The sequence below is a fragment of the Camelus bactrianus genome, chromosome 8, assembly GCF_048773025.1.
Source record: "Camelus bactrianus isolate YW-2024 breed Bactrian camel chromosome 8, ASM4877302v1, whole genome shotgun sequence".
Lineage (NCBI taxonomy): Eukaryota > Metazoa > Chordata > Mammalia > Artiodactyla > Camelidae > Camelus > Camelus bactrianus.
The window spans coordinates 83,817,291-83,839,669 of record NC_133546.1 but is presented as its reverse complement, the minus strand read 5'-3'; the positions used below and the strand labels follow the sequence as shown (position 1 = coordinate 83,839,669).

Sequence of the window (22,379 nt, the reverse complement as noted above, 5' to 3'; positions counted from 1 at the left end):
GGCACAATTACCTCCCGAGAAAAGACAGTGACCGGCTGTGACGTTTACCACACCCAGGAAGACTCAAAGTTGCACAAAGCACACAGTACAAAGCTGGAGGGAGGGCTTTGCCCCTTTTCTAGTTACCAGGATCTGAATGGCCATTCTAAACTGGAGAATCACCTGGCCTGAGCCGGGAAACCCGTCAAAAGAACGACGACACAGAAATCCGTCTCTGTGACCCAGGAGCAACCCCAGGTTCAGGAGGTCATGAAGGAGTCAGCCGAGCCAGGAGAAGTCAGTGTGGAGCGAGGGCTCACCCTCCTCACGCTGTTTCGAGAAACCCACAGTCAAAGTCTGAGGGCCCCGGCTCCTAAGCACTCCCTCATGGCTCCTGCAGGCACCAGCCAAGGCGATGGGCTCCCGGGAGAAGCAGCCCACTGGCTCCTGGGCAAGAGATTTGAGTCTGAAAAAGGCAGCGACACGCCACGCCAGACTCATCACAGGACACACAGTTTGCAGACGAGGCCAGGAACGGCTGCCGGGAGAACAGGAGTATCACATTTCCCAGGACGAGGTCAACAGAGCATGACCACCCCACTTACCTGGGCCTCCGGGGCCGCCGCAGGTTGGCGGGCGCTGCCGGGCCACACCGGAGCAGCGCCAGGTCCCGCGTTGGCTAAAAACCACAGAAAAGAATGGAGGATTAGGCTTTCCTGCGAAGACACTGCTGAAGCGAAACAAAAACTTTGCGCCTTACTTCCTTCCTACCTTCCACGTTTCACACTCGTTTCTTGGAGGAACTGGATACTGACCCCAGGAACTCCTGCATGCTAAGCCCGCATTCTCTCTACTGCTGAGCTACATATACACTTCCCCTCAGAGCACACTCGTTTCTAGGAACAGAGGACAAGAAATGCCAGCCACGTTCACTAACTTACCCAGTGTATAATAAGATCCGTGTGCTCCACCAACAGAGCTCAGTGTTTTATGATCCGTCAGCTCCTGCGGAGCCACTTCTACAGTCCCAGTAGCATACTCCGGTTTTGTAATTTCGGGCTTAGTCGCCCCTTCCTAGGAACACAAAACAAGATAAATCAGGAACCGAACTTCAGATCATGTGCATACGCTTAGTCAGTCAGGTAGACAACAGTTATTTACCGAAGCTATCAGAACATAAGCCCTATCCTGGGAGAAGCTGGCGGTACAAGTAAAAGTCAGATTCTCCTCTCTGTTCTGCCAGAGGCACAGGATCCATGAAAATAAATCAGCACAGGAAAGTTTCAACAGCTCTACAACTGAGGTGAACGGGTACAGTAACGCCACAAAGGACAGGAGAGTCCGCTGCACGTGGATAGCTCAGGGAATGCTGGGAAGACCGCACTGTTTCGTAACAGAGAGATCCAGTGCAGAGGGGGGATGTGGAGGGGCTTTTGGGAAGGGCAGCCTGAGTAAAAGGAGCAGGTGGGAAACAACGTAAGGCATTAAGGGAACTAGACCACTGTTACTGGCGGTGGAAAGGGAAGACAAAACATGCTGCCTTGTTAAAGAAACATCACTTAATTAATTTCAAGTGAGGACGGCTAAAACAAGAACCAACTCCAAGAAACACCTAACTTTCCCAGGGATGAATTTCTTTTCAATATCCTCTAATAAAATGTAAGGGAAAGACCCTGAAAAAAAGAATGCCAACACAGACACTGGTTTCACTAAGTGAGTCTGGAAAATGAACAAAAGTGCATTATCCAGTCCTACGGCATTAAGCACAGAATCACATCCTAAACTGTAAGTTAAAAGCATAAGTCAAAAATTCTCATCAGCAGATGCAAACGTGAAAATGCACACAAACACCAACCCCCGGTTTATGTCTCAGAATCCCCTGGTACTTATATAGTCACACAAGGACATTAACAATAAGAGACTGTACCTCATCCCAGGAAGATTCTCTTCCTCTCTCTTCTGTAAAGTGGCGCACTGACACACCAACTGTAAAATGTAGTTAAAGTACATTAATGAGAATATTCACGAATGTATATTAAAACCAACATGTGCGTCTATCTCCGTTCGTGGATGTGTCAAAACAAAAGTGGCAGAAAAGACTTTCAAAGAGTTAGAGCATTTTCTGAAAAAAAATGCTTAAGTCACGGTTGGGATAAATTTCAAACCAAGTAGTATGAGGAAAACACGTAAAAAGAATGGATATGGAATTTGGGTTTGCGCACTATGTATTTCTAACATTTGAAGTTTGCTCTTGTTTTATTTTTTTCGTTTCTTCTGTTTTTAAATGGAGGTACCGGGTATGAGCACACGGAATTCGGCATGCTAAGCAAGCATTCTATTTACCACTAACCTATGTCCTTCCCCGAGTCAACTAGCTTCTCGGCATAGATAAAATAAAATACAAATCACTCTTTCACGGTTCACTGCCTTACAAAACATGTTAGTTTGCTCAAGAGCCAAAGAATTTTGAGGCCTTCTTCCCCGTACCACACTAAGTCTCACATCAGACCGAGTGGGAGACAGGTCTCAGGACCCTTGACTGAAGAGACCACAGGCCCCGGGTTCAGGTGTTTCTTCCATAACCGAACATCGGCTGTGGAATTTCAGGGCTCCACTCGCTGCAGACAGTGACAGGGGCGGGCTTGTCTCCCAGGGAGCCCGGAACGTGGTGTTTGTTGAACGCCCGTGTGCAGAACCGACACGTCTGCCCTCCATCAGAGGGCCCTCTTTCCCTCTACAACAGACACCTCCCTCCCCAGGGCAGGAAGGGGAAGACGCGGTCCATCAAGTGCGTCTGCTAAGGGACCAGAGGAACACGGCCGTGAGCACAGTCACGGCCGCCCGTGCACTGGGAAGTCCCGGAGAGCGATCTGCTCATCTTCTGCAGTGACACAAGGAAGAAACAGAGGACTATGCTTTCCTCTTACCGAGAGGAGCAGCTGGCGTTGGGGGGCGAGGTTGCACAGGGCACCAAGGGGGACCAGGTGCAGGTGCCCAGCTGGACGACGACGGGCCGCACCAGGGGCAGGCCACGCAGGCTGGTCCTCGGAAAGGTTGGGGCCCTCTGGCCCACGGGGTGACCTGCAGGACAGAAGGGAGGGCTGGGTTGGATGACAGATAAAAGCGCCAACACCAAGAGCCGAAACCCAACGCAGCAGCCGTCGGCACCGGGCACCCCCCCCACCTGGTGCCCAGAGAGCAGCACGGTGCCACACGCTACGCCCAGCCCTCTGGGGCCTGCCTGAAGCCTGGGCCGCACAGGGGTCACGGGGATACGACCCTGAAGCCGCACGTCGCCGCCGCCGCTGTCTCCAAGTGGAGGAAGCCAAGGATATTCCTGTCCGATAGGCTGCACACAAAGCTTCCAGCACCCGGGCAAACTAGCACCTTCCCAACAGCCAGAAGCTCTGGGTGGGACGGCCCTCCACGCCACCTTCCCCAGCTCCACGCAAGCTTGCCCGGCGTGGACCAGGAACTCGGATACGGGACGGACGTGAAGAGCTCATGCTCCACACGAGCAATCAGAGCCACACCAGGGTCACCGCTCTGCCTGCAGGGCTCTGCCTGCAGAACCCTGCCAGGCCCTCTCTGCCCCCTCCACACAAAGGGCCCTCCTCCGCCATGCAGGGGCTGCCCCTGGGCGCAAAGAGCCCTGGGGAGCTGGGCATCACGGAGTCCTGCGGCGGAGCTGGCCAAGGGCTCCTCAGTGGACAAGGCTGTTCTCAGAAGGGACTCAGGCTCCGCTACAATCATCCCTATCCTCAGGGACTTCTGGAGTTTACTTTCGCTACGTAACGCACCCTACCTGCGTGCTACGGGAGAGTGACGTGGGGAGTCTCAACCCCACACCTGACACCAAAGGGACTGTACCAGCTCGTGCGCAAAACCCCACGGTGTGCCATGAGACCGACGAGCAGCTCTGACAGCTTCCAGGGCAGGCCCGACCCGGCGCAGGTTGGGGGACAAACACAACGTACGCACTCTGGTGCGCATCAGAATTCCCCCACAGGGAAGGAGGCATTTTCACGGCGGGCTCTTTCCCTTCCAGCCTCTATTCCCTACTACAAACGCACCATCTCCGACAGCCAGGCTTTTCTGCCCAGAGTACAACTGGAGGCAGCGGCCAAGGCACAATTACCTCCCGAGAAAAGACAGTGACCGGCTGTGACGTTTACCACACCCAGGAAGACTCAAAGTTGCACAAAGCACACAGTACAAAGCTGGAGGGAGGGCTTTGCCCCTTTTCTAGTTACCAGGATCTGAATGGCCATTCTAAACTGGAGAATCACCTGGCCTGAGCCGGGAAACCCGTCAAAAGAACGACGACACAGAAATCCGTCTCTGTGACCCAGGAGCAACCCCAGGTTCAGGAGGTCATGAAGGAGTCAGCCGAGCCAGGAGAAGTCAGTGTGGAGCGAGGGCTCACCCTCCTCACGCTGTTTCGAGAAACCCACAGTCAAAGTCTGAGGGCCCCGGCTCCTAAGCACTCCCTCATGGCTCCTGCAGGCACCAGCCAAGGCGATGGGCTCCCGGGAGAAGCAGCCCACTGGCTCCTGGGCAAGAGATTTGAGTCTGAAAAAGGCAGCGACACGCCACGCCAGACTCATAACAGGACACACAGTTTGCAGACGAGGCCAGGAACGGCTGCCGGGAGAACAGGAGTATCACATTTCCCAGGACGAGGTCAACAGAGCATGACCACCCCACTTACCTGGGCCTCCGGGGCCGCCGCAGGTGGGCGGGCGCTGCCGGGCCACACCGGAGCAGCGCCAGGTCCCGCGTTGGCTAAAAACCACAGAAAAGAATGGAGGATTAGGCTTTCCTGCGAAGACACTGCTGAAGCGAAACAAAAACTTTGCGCCTTACTTCCTTCCTACCTTCCACGTTTCACACTCGTTTCTTGGAGGAACTGGATACTGACCCCAGGAACTCCTGCATGCTAAGCCCGCATTCTCTCTACTGCTGAGCTACATATACCCTTCCCCTCAGAGCACACTCGTTTCTAGGAACAGAGGACAAGAAATGCCAGCCACGTTCACTAACTTACCCAGTGTATAATAAGCTCCGAGTGCTCCACCAAAAGAGCTCAGTGTTTTATGATCCGTCAGCTCCTGCGGAGCCACTTCTACAGTCCCAGTAGCATACTCCGGTTTTGTAATTTCGGGCTTAGTCGCCCCTTCCTAGGAACACAAAACAAGATAAATCAGGAACCGAACTTCAGATCATGTGCATACGCTTAGTCAGTCAGGTAGACAACAGTTATTTACCGAAGCTATCAGAACATAAGCCCTATCCTGGGAGAAGCTGGCGGTACAAGTAAAAGGCAGATTCTCCTCTCTGTTCTGCCAGAGGAACAGGATCCATGAAAATAAATCAGCACAGGAAAGTTTCAACAGCTCTACAAATGAGGTGAACGGGTACAGTAATGCCACAAAGGACAGGAGAGTCCGCTGCACTTGGATAGCTCAGGGAATTCTGGGAAGACCGCACTGTTTCGTAAAAGAGAGATCCAGCGCAGAGGGGGGATGTGGAGGGGCTTTGGGGAAGGGCAGCCTGAGTAAAAGGAGCAGGTGGGAAATAGCGTAAGGCATTAAGTGATCTAGACCACTGTTACTGTCGGTGGAATGGGAAGACAAAACTAGCTGTCTTGGAAATGAAACATCACTTAATTATTTTCATGTGAGGACGGCTAAAACAAGAACCAACAACAAGATACACCTAACTTTCCTAGGGATGAATTTCTTTTCAATATCCTCTAATAAACTTTAAGGGAAAGACCCTGAAAAAAGAATGCCCACACAGACACTGGTTTCAATAGGTGAGTCTGGAAAATGAACACAAGTGCATTATCCAGTCCTACGGCATTAAGCACAGAATCACATCCTAAACTGTAAGTTAAAAGCATAAGTCAAAAATTCTCATCAGCAGATGCAAACATGAAAATGCACACAAACACCAACCCCCGGTTTATGTCTCAGAATCCCCTGGTACTTATATAGTCACACAAGGACATTAACAGCAAGAGACTGTACCTCATCCCAGGAAGATTCCCTTCCTCTCTTTTCTGTAAATTGGCGCACTGACACACCATCTGTAAAATGTAGTTACACTTACATTAATGAGAATATTCACGAATGTATATTAAAACTAACATGTGCGTCTATCTCCGTTCGTGGATGTGTCAAAACAAAAGTGGCAGAAAAGACTTTCAAAGAGTTAGAGCATTTTCTGAAAAAAAAGCTTAAGTCAAGGTTGGGATATATTTCAAACCAAGTAGTAAGAGGAAAACACGTAAAAAGAATGGATATGGAAGTTGGGTTTGCGCACTATGAATTTCTAACATTTGAAGTTTGCTCTTGTTTTTATTTTTTCTTTTCTTCTGTTTTTAAATGGAGGTACCGGGAATGAGCACACGGAATTCGGCATGCTTAGCAAGCATTCTATTTACCACTAAACTATGTCCTTCCCCGAGTCAACTTGCTTCTCGGCATAGATAAAATAAAATACAAATCACTCTTTCACGGTTCACTGCCTTACAAAACATGTTAGTTTGCTGAAGCGCAAAAGATCTTTGAGGCCTTCTTCCCCGTATCACACTAAGTCTCACATCAGACCGAGTGGGAGACAGGTCTCAGGTCCCTTAACTGAAGGGACCACAGGCCCCGGGTTCTGGTGTTTCTTCCATAACCGAACATCGGCTGTGGAATGTCAGGGCTCCACTCGCTGCAGACAGTGACAGGGGCGGGCTTGTCCTCCAGGGAGCCCGGACCGTGGTGTCTGTTGAAGGCCCGTGTGCAGAACCGACACGTCTTCCCTCCGTCAGAGGACCAACTTTCCCTCTATAACAGACACCTCCCTTCCCAGGGCAGGACGGGGAAGACGCGGTCCATCAAGTGCGTCTGCTAAGGGACCAGAGGGACACGGCTGTGAGCCCAGTCACGGCCGCCCGTGTACGGGGAAGCCCCGGAGAGCGATCTGCCCTTCTTCTGCAGTGACTCAAGGAAGAAACAGAGGACTATGCTTTCCTATTACCGATCGGAGCAGCTCGAGTTGGGGGGCGAGGTTGCACAGGGCACCAAGTTGGATCAGGTGCAGGGGCCCAGCTGGGCGACGACGGGCCGCACCCGGGGCCGGCCACGCAGGCTGGTCCTCAGAAAGGTTGGGGCCCTCCGGCCCACGGGGTGTCCTTCAGGACAGAAGGGAGGGCTGGGTTGGATGACAGACAAAAACGCCAACACCGACAAGAGACGAAACCCAACGCAGCAGCTGTCGGCACCGGGCACCCTCCCCTCTACCGGGCGCCGAGAGAGAGCAGCACGGTGCAACACGTTCCGCCCAGGCCTCTGGGGCCTGCCTGCAGCCTGGACCGCACAGGGGGACACGGGGATACGACCCTGATGCCGCACGTCGCCGCAGCCGCTGTCTCCAAGTGGAGGAAGCCAAGGGTCCTCCTGCCCGAGAGGCTGCACACAGAGCTTCCAGCACACGGGGAAACTAGCGCCTTCCCAACAGCCAGCCGCTCTGGGCGGGACGGCCCTCCCCGCCACCTTCCCCAGCTCCACGCAAGCTTGCCCGGCGCGGACCAAGAACACTGAGACGGGACGGACGTGAAGAGCTCATTCTCCACACGATCAAGCAGAGCCGCACCAGGGTCACCGCTCTGCCTGCAGGGCTCTGCCTGCAGGAACCTGCCAGGCCCTCTCTGCCCCCTCCACACAAAGGGCCCTCCTCCACCTCGCAGGGGCTGCCCCTGGGCGCAAAGAGCCCTGGGGAGCTGGGCATCACGGAGTCCAGAGGCGGATCTGGCCAAGGGCTCCTGAGGGGACAAGGCTGTCCTCAGAAGGGACTCAGGCTCCGCTACAATCATCCCTATCCTCAGGGACGTCTGGAGTTTACGTTCGCTACGGGACGCACCCTACCTGCGTGCTACGGGAGAGTGACGTGCGGATCTCAACCTCACACCTGACAACAATGGGACTGTACCAGCTCGTGCGCAAAACCCCACGGTGTGCCATGAGACCGACGAGCAGCTCTGACAGCTTCCAGGGCAGGCCCGACCCGGCGCAGGGTGGGGGACAAACACAACGTACGCACTCTGGTGAGCATCGGAATTCCCCCGCAGTGAAGGAGGCATTTTCACGGCGGGCTCTTTCCCTTCCAGCCTCTATTCCCTACTACAAACGCACCATCTCCGAGAGCCAGGCTTTTCTGCCCAGAGTACAACTGGAGGCAGCGGCCAAGACACAATTAACTCCCGAGAAAAGACAGTGAACGGCTGTGACGTTTACCATACCCAGGAAGACTCAAAGTTGCACAAATCTGACCGTATAAAGCTGGAGGGAGGGCTTTGCCCCTTTTCCTGTTACCAGGATCTCAATGGACATTCTAAACAGGAGAATCACCTGGCCTGAGCCGGGAAACCCGTCAAAAGGTAGGCGACACAGAAAACCGTCTCAGTGACCCAGGAGCAACCCCAGGTGCAGGAGGTCAGGAAGGAGTCAGCCGAGCCAGGAGAAGTCAGTGTGGAGCGAGGGCTCACCCTCCTCATGCTGTTTTGAGAAAACCACAGTCAAAGTCTGCGGGCCCCGGCTCCTAAGCACTCCCTCATGGCTCCTGCAGGCACCAGCCAAGGCGACGGCCTCCCGGGAGAAGCAGCCCACTGGCTCATGGGCAAGAGTTTTGAGTCTGAAAAAGGCAGCAACACGCCACGCCAGACTCATCACAGGACACACAATTTGCAGACGAGGCCAGGAACGGCTGCCGGGAGAACGGGAATATCACCTTTCCGTGGTCGAGGTAAAACAGAGCATGACCACCCCACTTACCTGTGCCTCCGGGGCCGCCGCAGGTGGGCGGTCGCTGCCGGGCCACACGGGTGCCACACCAGGTCCCGCGTCGGCTAAAAACCACAGAAAAGAATGGAGGATTAGGCTTTCCTGCGAAGACACTGCTGAAGCGAAACAAAACCTTTGCGCCTTCCTTCCTTCCTCCCTTCAACGTATCACACTCGTTTCTTGGAGGAACAGGATACTGACCCCAGGAACTCCTGCATGCTAAGCCCGCATTCTCTCTACTGCTGAGCTACATATACCCTTCCCCCCAGAGCACACTCTTTTCTAGGCACAGAGGACAAGAAATGCCAGCCACGTTCACTAACTTACCCAGTGTATAATAAGCTCCGTGTGCTCCACCAATAGAGCTCAGTGTTTTATGATCCGTCAGCTCCTGCGGAGCCACTTCTACAGTATCCGTAGCATACTCCGGTTTTGCAATTTCGGGCTTAGTCGCCCCTTCCTAGGAACACAAAACAAGACAAATCAGGAACCGAACTTCAGATAATGTGCATACGCTTAGTCAGTCAGGTAGACAACAGTTATTTACCGAAGCTATCAGAACATAAGCCCTATCCTGGGAGAAGCTGGCGGTACAATAACAGGCAGATTCTCCTCTCTGTTCTGCCAGAGGCACAGGATCCATGAAAACAAATCAGCACAGAAAAGTTTCAACAGCTCTACAACTGAGGTGAACGGGTACAGTAACACCACAAAGGACAGGAGAGTCCGCTGCACGTGGATAGCTCAGGGAATGCTGGGAAGACCACACTGTTTCATAAAAGAGAGTTCCAGCGCAGAGGGGGGATGTGGAGGGGCTTTGGGGAAGGGCAGCCTGAGTAAAAGGAGCAGGTGGGAAACAGCGTAAGGCATTAAGGTAACTAGACCACTGTTACTGGCGGTGGAATGGGAAAACAAAACATGCTGCCTTGGAAATGAAACATCACTTAATTAATTTCAAGTGAGGACAGCTAAAACAAGAACCAACAACAAGATACACCTAACTTTCCTAGGGATGAAATTCTTTTCAATATCCTCTAATAAACTCTAAGGAAAAGACCCTGAAAAAAAGAATGCCCACACAGACACTGGTTTCACTTGGTGAGTCTGGAAAATGAACACAAGTGCATTATCCAGTCCTACGGCATTAAGCACAGAATCATATCCTAAACTGTAAGTTAAAAGCATAAGTCAAAAATTCTCATCAGCAGATGCAAACGTGAAAATGCACACTCACACCAACCCCCGGTTTATGTCACAGAATCCCCTGGTACTTATATAGTCACACAAGGTCATTAAAAACAAGACACTGTACCTCATCCCAGGAAGATTCTCTTCCTCTCTCTTCTGTAAAGTGGCGCAGTGACACACCATCTGTAAAATGTAGTTACTGGTACATTAATGAGAATATTCACGAATGTATATTAAAACAACCATGTGCGTCTATCTCCGTTCGTGGATGTGTCAAAACAAAAGTGGCAGAAAAGACTTTCAAAGAGTTAGACCATTTTCTGAAAAAAAAGCTTAAGTCAAGGTTGGGATATATTTCAAACCAAGTAGTAAGAGGAAAACACGTAAAAAGAATGGATATGGAAGTTGGGTTTGCGCACTATGTATTTCTAACATTTGAAGTTTGCTATTGTTTTTATTTTTTCTTTTCTTCTGTTTTTAAATGAAGGTACCGGGAATGAGCACACGGAATTCGGCATGCTAAGCAAGCATTCTATTTACCACTAACCTATGTCCTTCCCCGAGTCAACTTGCTTCTCGGCATAGATAAAATAAAATACAAATCACTCTTTCACGGTTCACTGCCTTACAAAACATGTTAGTTTGCTGAAGCGCAAAAGATCTTTGAGGCCTTCTTCCCCGTATCACACTAAGTCTCACATCAGACCGAGTGGGAGACAGGTCTCAGGACCCTTGACTGAAGAGACCACAGGCCCCGGGTTCGGGTGTTTCTTCCATAACCGAACATCGGCTGTGGAAGGTCAGGGCTCCACTCGCTGCAGACAGTGACAGGGGCGGGCTTGTCCTCCAGGGAGCCCGGACCGTGGTGTCTGTTGAAGGCCCGTGTGCAGAAACGTCACATCTGCCCTCCGTAAGAGGACCATCTTTCCATCTACAACAGACACCTCCCTTCCCAGTGCAGGACAGGGAAGACGCGGTCCATCAAGTGCGTCTGCTAAGGGACCATAGGGACACGGCTGTGAGACCAGTCACGGCCGCCCGTGTACGGGGAAGCCCCGAAGAGCGATCTGCCCTTCTTCTGCAGTGACTCAAGGAAGAAACAGAGGACTATGCTTTCCTCTTACCGAGCGGAGCAGCTGGCGGTGGGGGGCGAGGTTGCACAGGGCACCAAGTTGGACCAGGTGCAGGTGCCCAGCTGGGCGACGACGGGCCGCACCCGGGGCCGGCCACGCAGGCTGGTCCTCAGAAAGTTTGGGGCCCTCCGGCCCATGGGGTGACCTGCAGGACATAAGGGAGGGCTGGGTTGGATGACAGACAAAAGCGCCAACACCGACAAGAGCCGAAACCCAGCGCAGCAGCCGTCGGCACCCGGCACCCTCCCCTCAACCGGGCGCTGAGAGAGCAGCACGGTGCCACAGGCTCCGCCCAGCCCTCTGGGGCCTGCCTGCAGCCTGGGCCGCACAGGGGGACACGGGGATACGACCCTGATGCCGCACGTCGCCGCAGCCGCTGTCTCCAATTGGAGGAATCCAAGGGTCGTCCTGCCTGAGAGGCTGCACACAGAGCTTCCAGCACACGGGCAAACTAGCGCCTTCCCAAAAGCCAGCCGCTCTGGGCGGGACGGCCCTCCCCGCCACCTTCCCCAGCTCCACGCAAGCTTGCCCGGCGCTGACCAGGAACACGGAGACAGGACGGACGTGAAGAGCTCATTCTCCACACGAGCAAGCAGAGCCGCACTAGGGTCACCGCTCTGCCTGCAGGGCTCTGCCTGCAGGACCCTGCCAGGCCCTCTCTGCCCCCTCCTCACAAAGGGCCTTCCTCCGACCCGGAGGGGCTGCCCTTGGGTGCAAAGAGCCCTGGGGATCTGGGCATCCCGGAGTCCAGTGGCGGAGCTGGCCAAGGTCTCCTGAGCGGACAAAGCTGTCCTCAGATGGGACTCAGACTCCGCTACAATCATCCCTATCCTCAGGGACGTCTGGATTTTATATTCGTTACGGAATGCACCCTACCTGCGTGCTACGGGAGAGTGACGTGGGGAGTCTCAACCCCACACCTGACACCAAAGGCAATGTACCAGCTCGTGTGCAAAACCCCACGGTGTGCCATGAGACCGACGAGCAGCTCTGACAGCTTCCAGGGCAGGCCCGACCCGGCGCAGGGTGGGGGACAAACACAACGTACGCACTCTGGTGCGCATCGGAATTCCCCCACAGGGAAGCAGGCATTTTCACGGAGGGCTCTTACCCTTCCAGCCTCTATTCCCTACTACAAACGCACCATCTCTGAGAGCCAGGCTTTTCTGCCCAGAGTACAACTGGAGGCAGCGGCCAAGACACAATTACCTCCTGAGAAAAGACAGTGACCGGCTGTGAAGTTTACCACACCCAGGTAGACTCAAAGTTGCACAAAGCACACCGTACACAGCTGGAAGGAGGGCTTTGCCCCTTTTCCAGTTACCAGGATCTGAATGGACATTCTAAACAGGAGAATCACCTGGCCTGAGCCGGGAAACCCGTCAAAAGAACGACGACACAGAAATCCGTCTCAGTGACCCAGGAGCAACCCCAGGTGCAGGAGGTCAGGAAGGATTCAGCCGAGCCAGGAGATGTCAGTGTGGAGCGAGGGCTCACCCTCCTCACGCTGTTTCGAGAAACACACAGTCAAAGTCTGCGGGCCCCATCTCCAAAGCACTCCCTCATGGCTCCTGCAGGCACCAGCCAAGGCGACGGCCTCCCGGGAGAAGCAGCCCACTGGCTCCTGGGCAAGAGTTTGAGTCTGAAAATGGCAGTGACACGCCACGCCAGACTCATCACAGGACACACATTCTGCAGACGAGGCTAGGAACGGCTGCCGGGAGAACGGGAAGATCACCTTTCCCAGGACGAGGTCCAACAGAGCCTGACACCCCACTTACCTGGGCCTCCGGGGCCGCCGCATGTGGGCGGGCGCTGCCGGGCCACACCGGAGCCGCGCCACGTCCCGCGTCGGCTAAAAACCACAGAAAAGGATGGAGCATTAGGCTTTCCTGCGAAGACACTGCTAAAGCGAAACAAAACCTTTGTGCCTTCCTTCCTTCCTTCCTTCCCCGTATCACACTCGTTTCTTGGAGGAACTGGATACTGACCCCAGAATTCCTGCATGCTAAGCCCGCATTCTCTCTACAGCTGAGCTACATATACCCTTCCCCCAAGAGCACACTAGTTTCAAGGCACATAGGAAAAAAATGCCAGCCACGTTCACTAACTTACCCAGTGTATAATAAGCTCCGTGTGCTCCACCAACAGAGCTCAGTGTTTTATGATCCGTCAGCTCCTGCGGAGCCACTTCTACAGTCCCAGTAGCATACTCCGGTTTTGTAATTTCGGGCTTAGTCGCCCCTTCCTAGGAACACAAAACAAGATAAATCAAGAACCGAACTTCAGATCATGTGCATACGCTTAGTCAGTCAGGTAGATAACAGTAATTTACCGAAGCTATCAGAACATAAGCCCTATCCTGGGAGAAGCTGGCGGTACAAGTAAAAGTCAGATTCTCCTCTCTGTTCTGCCAGAGGCACAGGATCCATGAAAACAAATCAGCACAGAAAAGTTTCAACAGCTCTACAACTGAGGTGAACGGGTACAATAACGCCACAAAGGACACGAGAGTCCGCTGCACGTGGATAGCTCAGGAAATGCTGGGAAGACCACACTGTTTCATAAAAGAGAGTTCCAGCGCAGAGGGGGGATTTGGAGGGGCTTTGGGGAAGGGCAGCCTGAGTAAAAGAGCAGGTGGGAAACAGCGTAAGGCATTAAGGAAACTAGACCACTGTTTCTGGCGGTGGAATGGGAAGACAAAACATGCTGGCTTGAAAATGAAACATCACTTAATTAATTTCAATTGAGGACGGCTAAAACAAGAACCAACTCCAAGATACACCTAACTTTCCCAACGATGTATTTCTTTTCAATATCCTCTAATAAACTGTAAGGGAAAGACCCTGAAAAAAGAATGCCCACACAGACACTGATTTCACTAGTTGAGTCTGGAAAATGAACACAAGTGCATTATCCAGTCCTACGGCATTAAGCACAGAATCACATCCTAAACTGTAAGTTAAAAGCATAAGTCAAAAATTCTCATCAGCAGATGCAAACGTGAAAATGCACACTCACACCAACCACCGGTTTATGTCTCAGAATCCCCTGGGACTTATATAGTCACACAAGGACATTAACATCAAGAGACTGTACCTCATCCCAGGAAGATTTTCTTCCTCTCTCTTCTGTAAAGTGGCGCACTGACACACCATCTGAAAATGTAGTTACATGTACATTAATGAGAATATTCATGAATGTATATTAAAACCACCATGTGCGTCTATCTCCGTTCGTGGGTGTGTCAAAACAAAAGTGGCAGAAAAGACTTTCAAAGAGTTAGAGCATTTTCTGAAAAAAAAGCTTAAGTCACGGTTGGGATATATTTCAAACCAAGTAGTAAGAGGAAAACACGTAAAAAGAATGGATATGGAAGTTGTGTTTGCGCACTATGAATTTCTAACATTTGAAGTTTGCTCTTGTTTTTGTTTTTTCTTTTCTTCTGATTTTAAATGGAGGTACCAGGAATGAGCACACGGAATTCGGCATGCTAAGCAAGCATTCTATTTACCACTAACCTATGTCCTTCCCCGAGTAAACTAGCTTTTCGGCATAGATAAAATAAAATACAAAACACTCTTTCACGGTTCACTGCCTTACAAAACATTTTAGTTTGCTGAAGCGCAAAAGATCTTTGAGGCCTTCTTCCCCGTATCACACTAAGTCTCACATCAGACCGAGTGGGAGACAGGTCTCAGGACCCTTGACTGGAGAGACCACAGGCCCCGTGTTCGGGTGTTTCTTCCATAACCGATCATCGGCTTTGGAAGGCCAGGGCTCCACTCGCTTCAGACAGTGACAGGGGCGGGCTTGTCCTCCAGGGAGCCCGGAACGTGGTGTCTGTTGAAGGCCCGTGTGCAGAACCGACACTTCTGCCCTGTGTCAGAGGACCCTCTTTCCCTCTACAACAGACACCTCCCTCTCCAGGTCAGGACGGGGAAGACGCGGTCCATAAATTGCGTCTGCTAAGGGACCAGAGGGACACGGCCGTGAGCCCAGTCACGGCCGCCCGTGCACGGGGAATCCCCGGAGAGCGATCTGCCCTTCTTCTGCAGTGACTCAAGGAAGAAACAGAGGACTATGCTTTCCTCTTACCGAGCGGAGCAGCTGGCTGTGGGGGGCAAGTTTGCACAGGGCACCAAGGGGGACCAGGTGCAGGTGCCCTGTTTGGTGACGATGGGCCGCACCCGGGGCAGGCCACGCAGGCTGGTCCTCGGAAATTTGGGGCCCTCCGGCCCATGGGGTTACCTGCAGGACAGAAGGGATGGCTTGGTTGAATGACAGACAAAAGCGCCAACACCGACAATAGCCGAAACCCAACGCAGCATTCGTCGGCACCTTGCACCCTCCCCTGCACTTTGTGCCCAATTGGCAGCTACGCTGCATACTCTCCTTCAGCCCTGGGCCTCCCTGCATCCTGGGCTGCTCAGTAAAATTTGGCGATAAAATAGTTTTACCAAACCTCACTGTGATGACTGGGCATACATTTCCCCTAATTCCCAATCCACAGGCAAAGCCAGGAATTGTTTGTTCAAAAAGAAAATGCTAGTTCCAGAGATTATTCAATACAAAATGACCACCACAACACAACTGAGTAAAATTACTTACTTTGGTTTCCTCTGCCTCCTAAGCCTGAAAGGCGGTTCCATTCCTAACAGGGTTGCCATCCCTCTGTGAAGCTGTAAAGGGAGAACAGCACTGAAGGCGTATTCTATCTGACAGATGCCGTGTGGGGGAAGCACGAGCCGAGCCCTCCGTGCCCTCCTCCAAGAGCTCTCTCTTCCGCCCACGCCCTTGTCTCTTCACAGAGGCCGCAGGTCTCCTTCTCACCTCAGTTGTCCACGAGGACGAGGGGAGACTGGACCCCTGTCCCATGACGAGGACACCACAGGGCCTTGTTTCAGGTGTTTTCATAGCTAATCACCCTGGATGTGGTCTCAGGGCCCAGATCCTTGTCAACCAACACTTACACAGTGGACTCACATCACACTTCAGGGCAAATCATTCTGTATACAGATTATACATTAAAGTAAGAAGGGTCTTTCATAGGAAGAGTATCAACAACCCCTGACTGTGAGCTCCACCTCTTCCTCCTCAGCCTGTTGGTAAACTGTTAAAAGACTTCTCTCTGACAGCGCATGTCTTGTATAATTGACCAGATGTCACGTAAACATTTATGAAAGAAGCCTCAATGACTCATGTTGTAATAATCGGCAAAAGAATGGTGAGTTACATGGAGTAGCTGGTGGGAGACTTTAGAGTTACACTTTAACTCTGGGAGAAGGAGGATATGTAGTCATGTCACTTTCTAACTGGCTACTCTAGGTCACTGTGCAAGCTTTTTTATAAGAACGAAGGGACCTGCAAAATTAGTGAAGAAATGCCTGCTGCCTTAAAGCAGATCTTGAATAGAATATTTATCCACCAAGGCAAATGAAGAAAAATATTTTTCTCGTTATGACATACTGCCTTCATTCTAAAATGTCATCCATGTTATTTTCCTGAAATAAGAAGAAAATTCAGCCTTCAAAACCGTGTCCAGGCGGGAAGAGAGGGCTGATGCTCATGTATTCTAGTGCATAGAAACCAGCCATGCCAGCCACGCCAGGCAACCAAGAGACTGGGGGGCGGCCTGCAGTCCCTGGAGGGGCATGAGCTCCGCCGCTCACAGGGGACAGAGCCCTGCGGGCTGATGGCATGTAAAGAAAACAGCATCTTGTCACCCAGCTGTGAAACTGTTCCCCACAGTGAGTGTGTGGTGTGGTGTCCAGGAAACCCGACAACTACCCATGGGGAAAAGCAGCCCACTGGGCAGCTCCTGCTGCAGAAATGGAGCTGCCGCACTTCACAGTGCGCTCCTTACCTCTCAGGGGAGGTTGCAGCCTGTACGGTCCTCCTGGGGTGGGCTCCTGCCTCATGTATTCCTCTGCCTGCCTCCATCTGCAGATTGCATCCAATCTTAAAGATAAAGAATGGCTTCAATACAAATTACACCACCAATTCCTCTACTAGGCACAAAACAACCAGTCCTTAAAAATCTCAGAACACCCGTAAAAATGTGTCAAAATTCTGTACCTCTGTTTCAGGTGGGCAACTTCCCTTCTCAGCTCAGAGGATTTTTCCCTTCTCAGGTCAGAGTTTTCCCTTCTCAGGTCAGAGTTTTCCCTTCTCAATTCAGAGATTTCCCTCTCCAGCTCCTGAGCCCTGAGCTGTGTGAGAAAAACACATCCACTTTCAGTTGTGGCCGACTGTGCACAAAGGGAAGGAAGGAAACAAATTCTTACCGAGCTGTCTTGGGCCTTCTTCTCGGCAAGAGTGACCTGAAAAAGTCAACACATCAAGAAACACCCCATGGCTAGGGGTTCTCAGGGCCACAATAACTGTCTGCATCAGGTGCTGAGGACTCGGTGTGTCAGGAGGAAGGCAGGTTACCTGGTGTCTCCAAATGATCTCTGCTTCCCGCATTTGCCCGTGACATTCTTCAAGTCTTATCCTATGAGTTACAAATTGTTCCATCAGAGAAGACACAATGCTGGGTATGCTGTTAAATAATCTGCCCCAGTCCATGTTATCTGCATTGCACACTCACACACATCATCTCACCACTCAAGACACACTGCACACGGCTGCAGAAGCACAGCAGTTGCAAAGCTGTCGCTGCAGCCACTCCTTCCGTCACTGTTACTGAACGCCTGCCCGGTTCTGCGCTGACACATTTCCCCCTCCCGTTCTCAGCATTTCCCTCACGTGTCCTGTGCTGAGCATCTTTCATCTCAAAGCTTGATTCTTCCTTTCCTTACATCCTGACCCTACTTCTTACACCTGGGTCTCCCCAGCAGCACGGGAATGTGTATTGGTCCGACTGACGCTACACTAAACTGCTATCCTCAGGGTGAGAACGGTTTATAGCACCTTCAGAAACATCTCTGTGAACCGTCTCTCCTCTCAGTCTGGCCAGCACTGGGACCAGGAAATTCTTAGTAACTTAATACTTTTTAAAGTTAAACGTTTAACTTAACATATGTAAAACTTAACACTTTTCCTCCTGTGTGAAGCCATGTATACAAATGTCTTTTGTTTGGGTCAGTTTATGATATTGTGTCTAAACATTTTAGAAAAGTTTTCAAAAAATCCAACAGGTGTTTTCAGAGCCGCAGGTGCAGTGGAGCTGAACTCACTTGTACCATCTTGTCTCCTCTTCAGCCAATTTTGCCTCCTCCTTTGCTGCCAACAGCTGCTGCTTTCCCACCAGCTCACATCCATTCATGTCCACCTTCCTGAGAGGGGAAAGAAACTCTGAAATTCTGCCAGTTTCCCTCCCAGAAACTGGAAGGGAAGAATTCCATGTTCCTTTCGCCCTGCCCCATAAATGCTCAGGCTGATAAATACACAGGAAAGAATTAAAGTACCCCCACTAATAAATATGAAAAAGCTACACTCAGGCCTCTGGCAAGTGTTTGGTATCTGGGCTTCCCTTCAGCGTCCCCACCCCTAATCATTTATGCATAAACACACAGGAAAAGCCCACGTGATGTGTGCTCTGCGCCCCCCCCACCAGGCTTAGGCTCCTGTGCCTGGGACAGCGCGAGCTCACTGTGTTTCAACGTGGGAATCAGGGTCTGACCAAGTCATCACAACCAAACACATTAGGGTAAAGCAAGCGTTCATGACTTGTTTGATTTCTCCCACAGAGAGCCCAGATTTCAGTCAAAACCTGGAGCAAAACCTGATCCTTTAGGAAATATAAGGAAATGTTTTTGAAAGCGGGTTAATGGGTGTGATGTCCATGACCTCTCCCTGAGAATGACAGGAAACTCTGGACAAATTATGAAATCCATGATCAAATGTACCAAATTGCTAACAAGCCAGAAAGGGACATGAGGCCAAGATGGAGAAGAAGAAAGCCCAGGACTGGGCCCACCTTCCCCGGGGGTCATCCAGTAACTGCAGAGGAAACCACTGAGATGCAGAGCAGCCCGGCAGCCGGTGCCCCCTATGCACAGGCACCGCAGTCAGGCAGCTGGAGCTCACTGTCCGTCAGCGAAGGTGATCCCTAGAGAGACCCACAGGACTTAGCTGGGATCCATGAGAGCTACATGCCAGAAACAAAGGTGGACAGGAGACACACGGGCCTCACGAAAGCTGGCTGCACTGACTGATCTCAGCTGCTAACCGGGTTAACAGGATGTAGCGCTGCTGGCGCCCTGACCACCTGCCAGCTGTAATGCCCACCTTCTCTGCAGCAAGTTAACCTCACACGAGGCCTCAAATTTTCTCTATTTTCTACCCAATGTCTAGAGTTTATTAAAAATGATAGACACATGGCAGGTCATGACACTTTGATGTGGTTGAAACCTAAGGACAATAAAAATGGACCTAGGGGGATCCAGATAATGAAGTGACTAAATCTGGTCCAAGAACCCGCTAAAATCTCAAACTAAATACAAACAAGACTCTGGTAACCAGTTAGAATGAACAGAAGCAGCAGATTACAGAAATCAAGGTCGAAAAATAAATGCACATCTGTACTGATTGAATATGGTAAAGAAAATATGGTGGTAAGTATTCTGAAACGTATTACAATATCCACATAACTCCACACATTCATTCACACATTGTCATAATTAACACGGGAATGTCTTACCCTTCAGTGTCCATAGATCTCTGTCCACTGATTTCATCAAGGACGCGTACTTTCTTCACCTGCCTTTGGAAACCGTCTTCCTCACGTTCTTTCAGAGATCCCGATGCAGCATGGTGGTCTTGCATTTTCTTTTTACCCTCTATAAACATAAAACAACTGGCTTTGTGTGTGCACATGTGCACTCAAGAGCTTGGCTGTGCTGGGGAGTGGAGAAAGGAGAGAATTCTGAAGGCAGGAATCCCCTTTTTACCTTCCCAGTGCAAATTCATTGTTATTACAGGCATGTTTCATTTTATTGCCCTCCCTGGTAATGCATATTTTTAAACAATTGAAGATTTGTAACAACCCTGAGTACAGCAATTCCATTGGTGACATTTTTTTCTGGCAGCATTTGCTCATTTCTTATCTCTGTGTCACATTTTTGTAGTTTCTGAAATATTTGGTTCTTTATCATTTTAATTAAAACAGGCATGACATTCCTTTAAGGCAAAGCCTAATCCAGCGGAAGTCCCTAGTTCTCAGCAATTCTATAAACCCTGAGAGAGGTGAAGAGGCTTCAGAAGAAAAGTGTGAAGCCAGCAGGGGTTGGCCCATGAAGTTTAAGGCAAGATTCCATCTCCACTGCATACCTGTGCAAGGTAAGGCGGGAAGAGCTGACCCAGAGGCTGCTGCAAGTGCTCCAGGAGATGAAGCTAAGGCAGCTAATGAAGGTGGCTGCACTAAACAACAGGTTTTCAATGCAGAGAACTGCAAGGGGAGGCCACCCAGCACCATCACAGCTGGAGAGAATTCAGTGCCTGGCATCAAGGCTTCAATGGACAGGCTGATTTTCCCATTAGCGGCTAACGAAGCCAATATTCATTTAACATTATGAAAATCCTATGTCCCATGAGAATCAAGTGAAATCTACTCTGTGCTCTATAAATAGAACAAAGCCTGAATGACAGCACATCTATTTACAACATGAATATTTTAGCCCATTGTTGAGACCTACTGCTCAGAAAACAAAACAAAACACACAAAAAAAATTCTTTCAAAATATTACTGCTCATGGACAATGCACAAGTCATCCAGGAGCTCTGATGGAGATGCATGAGATGAATGCTGTTTCCATGCTTAACATGACATCTATTCTGCAGCCCATGAATCAGGAGTAATTATGACTTTCAAGTCTTATTATTTAAGAAATACATTTTGGAAGTCTTTAGCTGCCATAGACAGTGACACCAATGATGGGTCTGGGCAAATGAATGGAAAATTTTCTGGAAAGGATTCACCATTTTACATGCCATTAAGAACATTCGTGATTCATGGGAAGAAGTCAAAATATCAACATGAACTGGGGTTTGGAAGGAATTGATTCCAATCCTGATGTGTGACTTTGAGGGGCTCAAGAATTCAGTGCAGGAAGGAGCTGCAGATGTGCTGAAAATAGCAGGAGAACTAGAGTTACAAGTGGAGCCTGAAGATATGATTGATTGGCTGCAACCTCATGATAAAATGTGCATGAATGAGGAGCTGCTTCTTATGGACAAGCAAAGAAATTGGTTTCTTGAGATGGAGTCTACTGGTGAAGATGCTGTGAAGAAGGTTGAAATAACAAAGGACTTAGAGGAGCGTATGAACTTAGCTGATAAATTACCACAGGGTTTGAGAGGAATGACTCCAATTTGGAAAGAATTTCTACTGTGTGTAAAATGTGTCAAATTGCCTGTGAAAGAGGACTTGTTCCTGAAAGGAAGAGAGAATCCTGTCACAAACTTCATTGTGGTCTTATGTTAAGAAATTGCAAAAGCCACACTGATCTTCAGCAACTGCCACAGTGACCAGTCAGCAGCCACCAATGTTAATTCAAGACCATCCACCAAAATGACTGTAACTCAATAAAAAAAAAAGTTAAAAAAAAAAGACCATCCACCAACAAAAAGATTAAACCTCACTAAAGGCTCCAATGATGGCTAGCAGTTTTTAGTAATAAAGAGTATTTTCATTAAGTTATGAACATTGGGGTTTTTAGACACAGTGGTATTGCTCACTTAATAGACTACAGTATAGTGTAAACTTAACAGTTCTTTGCACTGGAAAACCAAAAAAAAAAAAACCCCAAAAATAAGTTATTTGACTCTCTTTATTATATTTATTTTATTCTAGGGGTCTAGACCTGAAGCCACAACATCTCCCAGGAATCCTGTATGTAAGGTGTTCTTCCCAACAAGCAACATACCTTGCAGGCTGCAGTCCCCTGTTGTCACAGCTCGCTGCATCGAAACCTCAGATCTGGTCTTTGAAACACCTGGCTGTAACATAGATATGAGAAGACATTCAAGAAATACTGATCCACAGCAATGTGCACATACTTAACATGAGAGGAATCATACGCTTGGAATCAGCTAAGATGGGCCATCTGCTTTCCGTGTGTTACAGCACAATTAAACACTGACACAGTGATGCTCGGTTCTCTGAGGTAAGCATCTCTGGGGGTGAGTAACAATCCTTACTCTCTTCTTGCTGCTGAGCTGAACGTCCTCCTGCACATGCATTTCTTCAGATTTCACTGTGGCTTCACAGACATGAGATTTATTAAGAGCAATTTCAACT

At 50.3% G+C, this 22,379-nt stretch overlaps 1 protein-coding gene across 1 annotated transcript in view; it reads right to left on the bottom strand.

The window, feature by feature from the left end:
- LOC141578290 (uncharacterized) overlaps positions 1-22,045 on the bottom strand; it is a 29,563-nt gene extending 7,518 nt beyond the window's left edge. Inside the window, exons 1-7 of the mRNA XM_074367913.1 lie at positions 22,006-22,045; positions 19,782-19,920; positions 18,316-18,414; positions 17,570-17,630; positions 17,422-17,457; positions 17,213-17,346; positions 17,001-17,095 (exon numbers count right to left, since the gene is read on the bottom strand). Coding sequence (XP_074224014.1) covers positions 17,001-17,095; positions 17,213-17,346; positions 17,422-17,457; positions 17,570-17,630; positions 18,316-18,414; positions 19,782-19,920; positions 22,006-22,045 — 604 coding nt within the window. The remainder of the gene's footprint in view (positions 1-17,000; positions 17,096-17,212; positions 17,347-17,421; positions 17,458-17,569; positions 17,631-18,315; positions 18,415-19,781; positions 19,921-22,005) is intronic.
- Positions 22,046-22,379: the final 334 nt, after the last annotated feature.